The sequence below is a fragment of the Melozone crissalis genome, unplaced genomic scaffold (assembly GCF_028551555.1).
Source record: "Melozone crissalis strain CALT ecotype California unplaced genomic scaffold, PUWL_Pcris_2 ptg000092l_1, whole genome shotgun sequence".
NCBI classification, from domain to species: Eukaryota; Metazoa; Chordata; class Aves; order Passeriformes; family Passerellidae; genus Melozone; species Melozone crissalis.
Genome location: NW_026535869.1, coordinates 1,717,156 through 1,724,468, shown reverse-complemented (window position 1 = coordinate 1,724,468; position 7,313 = coordinate 1,717,156). Strand labels below are relative to the sequence as shown.

Below are 7,313 nucleotides of genomic sequence, written 5' to 3'. Positions count from 1 at the left end.
GCTCAGAAAGGGCCACAGGAGCCCCTGCAATGTTCTACCTCAGGGTCACCCCCAGGTGCTGCTGGAGTCCCTCCCGAAGGTGCAGCTGCATCTCCGCTGCCTCCCGGCTGCCCAAGGCCCTGTCACAGGACTGGAAAGTCACCCTGTAGCAGAGGCTCCTCCGTCCCGTCCCTGGCTGCTGGAAACTGTCCCTCAGCTGGATGGAAACGGCCGTTTCACCTGACACCCTCCTGGCAAGGCTGTGGAAAGCCACTTCATCAAAGTCCTGCCCGTCAGGAAGCCAGAAGCTGACATCGTGCACGTAGGAAGGTGGGTAGAGGGAAAAACTCCTGAAAAGCCTCAACTCTCCCTCAGGGAACTGCCTGAGGAAGCGCCTGTCCCACGTCCAGAGCATTCTCCAGTCGGATATTCCACACAGCAGCATGGCCAGGAGGTCCAGGTTCAGCGAGGCAGAGACAACAACCAGCTCCTGGCTTTTTAATTCAGCAGGAGCTGCCCTGATAACGCCCACACAGGAGCCTGGCGGCTCTGGCTCTGTCCCCACACAGAGGAAATGCTGAACTTCACCAAGCTGCCTTTCAAAAGCAGCAAAGTCACTGAGCTCAGTTCCAAAAGCTGGTTCCTGCAGGCTGATGCTGGGTTTGACACCAGAAACGCCCTGGTGAAGGGAATTCATGGTGGTTTTAATGTTCTCCACCAACATCTGCACACAGCTGTCCTCCGTGCCCCTGCCCACTGCGAGCACAACCAGCATCTCATGGAAAGCAGGCATGGAGTGGGGAGTGAGCCGACATTTCCTAAAAACGGGCCCAGAAAGAACCTGAAGTGTCCCTGGGGAAAAGGCTCCAGTTTTTATCATTGCCTGGGCATGAGGCAGGAGGGAAGGCCTAAGGTAAAACTGCTCTGGAGCTGGGCATCCCTCCTGCCCATTGCCACCTGTGTCGTGGCCAAAATGGGAACACAGAGCTGCATCTGCCAGTCCCTGAGGTGTTTTCCCAGTGCCTGGAGCCTCCCCTGGGCTCAGGGTGATGCAGAAGATGCTGGAGTGGCAAACACCACCGGGGTGACCTTGCTGGAGCAGGGGAAGGCAGGAGCTGATGTCCTGCAGAGGAAAAGCTTGGCCGAGCCCTGCACTGAGCTTGTCCTTTATTGTCCTTACTGGATGACTTGAATTCACCTCGAGGAAACCCCTGTGAAAAACAAAAGCGCAAATTACAGACACCATCTGTGATTTCCTTCCTGTGGCCATAATTTGAGTGCAACAATTCACCCAAAACATTCTTAAGCCAGGAACCACCTGACCAAGCCAAGCCTTTCACCAAAGGTGTTGCACATTTTCAGGGCACTGGTGTTACGATCAAGAATTCACTGCCATTTTCTGGCAAAAAAAAGGATTTCCCAGTCACCATATCCATTTATCTGACCCCACTGCTGGCCATCCCCACATTCCTACTGCCAAAGAGAAACCAATTATAAAACTCACCTGTTCATTTTATCCACGAGGACTTGTGGCACTTGAAAAGAAACTTTTTGGCTCCCCAGTTGTGTGTGGCAGCTCATGGGTGTGAAACACGGGGGTGCTGTGCTCAGTGTGAAAATGTGGTTCAAAGCACCCTCCACACAGAAGGATTTATCCTGACTCCTGAAGATACAAAAAACCAGAGCAAAGTCACCGCTAATTTCTGATATTTAATGTGTATAATATTTAATATTTAAGTAGAGAGGAGCAGAGGTCTCTGCCAGCACCAACCCCTAGTCCTCCTGTCTTTAGACTGAGATTGATATTTGTTCTGAAATGGATGCTTTTGACCTTTAAAATCCTCAGATAGTCTTATTTTTAGAGGGTGCTTTGGCAGGAAGCTTGCCTTTTAATCTTGGTTATTCTGCTTAGAGATGAACAAGAACTGCAGCTATTTTGAGGAAAATTTCAAGGAAAATTAAAAGGAAAATAAATTAAAAGGAAAATTACAAGGAAAATATAAAAAGGAAAATTAAATGGAAAATATTAAAAGGAAAATTAAATGGAAAAAATGAAAAGGAAAATGAAAAGGAGTTCCTCTCCAGCCAACAAGATGCTACAAGAATATTCTAGCACTGGGGCGTTTTAAGAGCACAAACATCAGAATTTCAGTTTGTGATGGTTACCTGTAACCTGTGCATTTGTATCCCTCGATAGTCTCTGCTTTAAAGGGATGAACGTGGCTCAGGATAAAGCCAGCTCCTGCAGCCACAGCCACGATCTGCCAGCTGTTGTGCCACTCCCTCCTGGGCTGATCCGCAGGAGTCCCTCCCTGGCCATTGCAAAGGGCCACGTGGACCTCTCCCTCCTGGGCCAGCACCTCTGCACAGCTGGAAGGGAAGCCAGAGCAGAAAATCCTGTTAGCCAGCCCCAAAAAATCCTGTTAGCCCAGCCCCAAAAAATCCTCTAAGCATAACCCCAAAAAATCCTGTTAGCCCAGCCCCAAAAAATCCTCTAAGCATTACCCCAAAAAATCCTGTTAGCCCAGCCCCAAAAAATCCTCTAAGCATTACCCCAAAAAATCCTGTTAGCATAACCCCAAAAAATCCTCTAAGCATTACCCTAAAAAATCCTGTTAGCACAGCCCCAAAAAATCCTGTTAGCATAACCCCAAATCCCCCAGCGCCCCAAAACCACCTGGAGCACAGCTGGAAAGCTCTGCCACGGCCGGTAATTAGCACGGCATTAATTAGGGTTTACTCACCTGTGGAAAAAGCCAGCGAGGAGCTGCCTGTTCTTCACCACGCCAGCCTTCCTCCCGCAGTGGGGGAAGTTGAAATAAACGCGGTCAAATTCCCGATTTCCCGGGACAAAGTGCTCCTTCAGCTTGGTGCAGTCCACGGAAAACACAACCTCGGCTCCTGCGACAGCAAAACAAGGCTCGGCTGCCTATCAGGGAGGAAATTGTAAGGAAAGGTGGGAAGGCAAATCCTCCAGGGCGTTTGGAAGTGGCTGAGAGCTGCCTGGAGAACTGGGAACGCCAGGGAGCCCTGTGGGGCTCTCTTTGCTCTCTTTGCAAGGCAGCAGAAACTTCTGAAAACAGTCGTAAATAATCGTTTCAGCACTATTTCATCCTGATCAGATTTTAAAGCGTTTCTGGGCTATTCCAGTCCCTCCCCTGAGACGCCTGGAGGGGCAGGGGGCTCCCAAGGGACAGAGCAGCAGGGGACAGCAATGCCAGGAGGGTGACACCAGGGTGGCAGCGGTGCCAGGGGGGTGACACCAGGGACAGGGATGCCATTCTGGGTGGCACCAGGGTGACAGGGATGCCAGGGGGGTGACACCAGGGTGGCAGCGAGGCCAGGGGGGTGACAGCAATGCCAGGAGGGTGACACCAGGGTGACAGCGATGCCAGGAGGGTGACACTGGAGTGAGAGTGATGCCAGGAGGGTGACACCAGGGGCAGGGATGCCATTCTGGGTGGCACCAGGGTGGCAGCGATGCCACTCTGGGTGGCACCAGGGTGACAGGGATGCCAGGGGGTGACACCAGAGTGGCAGCGATGCCAGCAGGGTGACAGGGATGCCAGGGGGGTGACACCAGGGTGCAGCGATGCCAGCAGGGTGACAGGGATGGCAGGAGAGTGATACCAGGGTGGCAGTGATGCCAGGAGGGTGACACCAGGGTGGCAGCAATGCCATTCTGGGTGGCACAAGGGTGGCAGCGATGCCAGGAGGGTGACAGTGATGCCATGAGGGTGACAGGGATGCCATTCTGGGTGACACCACGGTGGCAGCGATGCCAGGAGGGTGACAGGGATACCAGGAGGGTGACACCAGGGTGGCAGGAGGGTGACACCAGGGTGATAGCAATGCTACTCTGGGTGACGCCAGGGTGATAGCAATGCCGGGGGTGTGGCAGCGATGCCAGGGGGGTGCCAGCGATGCCAGGGGGGTGCCAGCAGGGCTCCCAGCAGCAGCCCCACGCCCACCCCAGCCCGTGCCCGGCGCGCACGCACCGCTGTCCCGCAGCCGGCGGATGCTCCGCGCCGCTCCCCCTCTCGCGGCCGCCTCCTCCTCGCTCTCGTAGCAAGTGGCCACCACGTGCGTGCCCGGGGCCCCGCTCAGCGCCGCGGCGAAGGAGAAGTTTCCCTCCCCGAGCAGCAGCGCGCGGCGGGGCCGCGGCCCCATGGCCCGGCCGGCAGCGGCGCCCGCAGCCCCGCGGGCACCGGCGCTCGCTCGTGACGTGCGGCCGCTCCGGGGGCGCTGCCGGAGCCCTTCCGGCGCCGCGGGCATCCCCCGGCAGCCGCTGCTGCTCCCCCGGGCGCGCAGGGTCCCCGTAAGGGAGGCGGCACCGGGAGCGGCACCGGGGACTGATCGGGGAGCGCTCCCCGCCCGCCGCCGAGCGACAGGAAATGGGAGTTGTTCAAAACACCGGAAAACGGGATGAATCTGAATATCTGAATCTGAATCGCAGGGTCACAGAATGGTTGGGGTTCCAAGGGGCGTTACAGCTGAGTTTTTACTGGGACACTTCTTGCACGTTGCTCCTCAAACACTCCCAGCCTTTCCCAGCTTCTCTGGACAGCGTGTGCCCGAGCCTCAGCACCCTCACAGCGTAGAATTTCTTGTTAATATCCAGTCTAACCCTGCTCTCTGTCGGGTTGGAGCATTCCCTCCTGCTCTGTCACTCCAGCCCTTTGGGAATAGCCTCTCTCCACCTTTCCCGGGGGCTCCCGTCAGGTACTGCAAGGCCACAATTAATTCACCCTGAAATCTCCTCCTTTCCAGGCTCAACAATCCCAATTCTCTCAGCCTTTCCTCATAACAGAGGAGTTCCAGCCCTGTAATCAAATTTTGTACCAAAAATTACAGGTACAGGTAAAGATCAGTTCAAAGCCTCCTCTGAACTGACTTTTACCTGTACCTGTAATTCTTAATTCTCTGACAATCTTTGTGCTGCTCGAATTCCCAAAGGGGAGAAGCAGAGACAGAAAAAGTGAAGAGGGGCCATGGAAAGGTGCTGGAGGCATCATCAGGTGTCAGATAATTGCAGACATAATCAAGGTGTAATAAGAAGGTCCCTAATTCCTCAACAGGGTGACACAAGGTAAATTAATTACCCTGCCTCACATATGTGCATGGTGCCTTTGAGAAGGAAGGAAATGATGGTCTAGAATATCTGCAACAGCCAGGCTTGGGTGTCACCTGCTCCATTTGCGTGCCCACAGCTGCCCCACAGGGCAGGGACAGTGTTTCACACAGATAATGATAGAGGGAGGTTTGAAATGGGCCCAGACTCACTGCCACCGTTTGTGAGCTCTGTGCTGGCTCCCTGTGGCCTTGAGAGAATCATTTTAAATATTTTAAATGATGTGCAGCGGCCTGGAGAGGTGTTGGGTACTGAGAAAATAGTTACCACACAACGTTCCCATTCCAGTAATTATAAAAAACCCCTCTAAACTTGTATTTAGCCATGCTAAATGTGAGTTTTCCTTTTCAGCACCCTCGCTGCTTTGGAAACAGCCTGCTCCAGATTGCAGGGAAACATCAGAGAGGGAATTTCTCTTGTGCAGAACTGGGACAACCTGCGGGATGTGAGGAGCTCCCGGATGATGTTTGTGCCTGGAGATGGCAGAGGTGTTTTGTGTCCCTCTCCCCGTGCTGGGCTGTGCTCCTGTGCCACCCCAGAACAGGAATTTCAGGTCACTCAGGGAGTGGTTCTGCATTTCAAGTATTCTTGTCTGGCTGACCTCATCCAGTTTATCCCCAGAGAGCTTTCACTCAAAATTCCCATTTCTGCTCCTGATTTGAGCCTGATTTGACAAAACCCCTGTGCTGTAAAACCCATTTCCCTCAGTTGCACTTTCTCTAAATTCTTGCTGTTTTACATTTGCTTCCTTTCAATGTTGATTCTTTTAGGATTGGAACAAAAACCTCCTTGATTTCCAGCTGGAACCTCTTTTGTGCAGCTGCACTCTGGGGCTGCAGGTGGAGAAGGACCCAGAAGGAAGCAGAAAAAGCAGCAAAAATCCCCAGGAACCAGAGGTGCTGGGATTTCCTTCCAGCCCCAAGAGCTGCCACACATGAAAGCCACGCGGGAAATGTTGTTCCTGCTTTTTAACCTCTGTGTGTGTCTGGGGTTTGTTCTTGTGTGCAGAGGTTGTGCCTGGCCAGACAAGCCCAATTAACACCTGAGCTGAGAGCTAATTAAAACCAGCTAATGGGAAACAGCAGACCTTGGAAATGAGGGGGGATTTGGGGGGTTTGACAGTGACCCTGCATCACAGAGCACTCATTTTCTTTTTCTCACCTACAGGATGTCCTCCCTGCTCAGCTGAGGGGAGCTGTGATCCCTGCTGACAGAGCTTTTGTCTCAGCAGGTGGAAGGAACACAGAAAATAGGCCAGGCCATGACTGAGCCTGATGATCTGTGCTACAGATCTGTCCTTTGTGAAGATGGGTTTTAGAAGTTCACTTCCAGCCATCCAGACATCCCTTTCTACCCCTTTGAAGAGAGGTGCTAGGCAGATGAAGATGCCTGAAAAGGGCTTTAGTAGTGGTTTGTATCACTCAGCAATGCTGGCATAAATCAGATTATTGCTGTAGACATCCGTGTTTGAAGGGCAATAACAGCAGAGTTTCAAAGGGAGGTGGTTTGCATCATCAGAAAAAGATGTTTTCCCTCTCTTTGGGTAGATGTGTGTTTACTGCAGCCCTGCAGTTTCCCCTGGAGCTGCTCTGAGCTGGCTGCAGCCCCTGGATGTTTCTCCATGGCATGAATCATTGGAGAGATTTGAGATACAGCTGTTATCAAACCCCCACACTTCAGATGGATTTCAGTTGGCGTGGAGCTGTTTTACCAGTTTAATCTGCACGGGAGAAACTCTCCTGTTGCTTGTGAAACACTCTGAAATCCTCTGGCAGCGTTGCAGGGAGAGAGAGCACAAGGGTGATGAGCAAAGTGCTTCTGAGCACCAGATAATCTGTCCTGGGCACGGACATATTTTCTGAAAAATCCTTTTGCTAGGTTTCTTCTCCTCAGAAACCAAATATAAACAATGGTTATCTGCTGCTGTGGAATGCAACAGGTGCATCTTTGATTGGTCTCATGTGGTTGTTTTTAATTAATGGCCAATCACAGTCTGGCTGTCTCGGACTCTCTGGTCAGTCACAAGATTTTATTATCATTCCTTTCTATTCCTTTCAAGCCTTCTGATGAAATCCTTTCTTTTATTCTTTTAGTATAGTTTTAATATATCTATATAATATATATAGATATATATTTAATATATATAAAAATACAAGTTTTAATATATATTTATGTATATTTATATAGTGTATTAGTATACTAT

The 7,313-nt window shown here is 51.8% G+C and overlaps 1 protein-coding gene across 1 annotated transcript; it reads right to left on the bottom strand.

The window, feature by feature from the left end:
- Positions 1-32: 32 nt before the first annotated feature.
- On the bottom strand, positions 33-4,162 carry FDXACB1 (ferredoxin-fold anticodon binding domain containing 1). Its single transcript, XM_054291497.1, has 5 exons — positions 3,978-4,162; positions 2,724-2,880; positions 2,146-2,349; positions 1,484-1,642; positions 33-1,190 (listed from the first exon to the last, which is right to left on the bottom strand). Exons 1-5 carry the CDS (start codon positions 4,147-4,149, stop codon positions 35-37), a joined length of 1,848 nt encoding a protein of 615 aa, XP_054147472.1. The 5' UTR covers positions 4,150-4,162; the 3' UTR covers positions 33-34.
- Between the last annotated feature and the right edge of the window lie 3,151 nt (positions 4,163-7,313).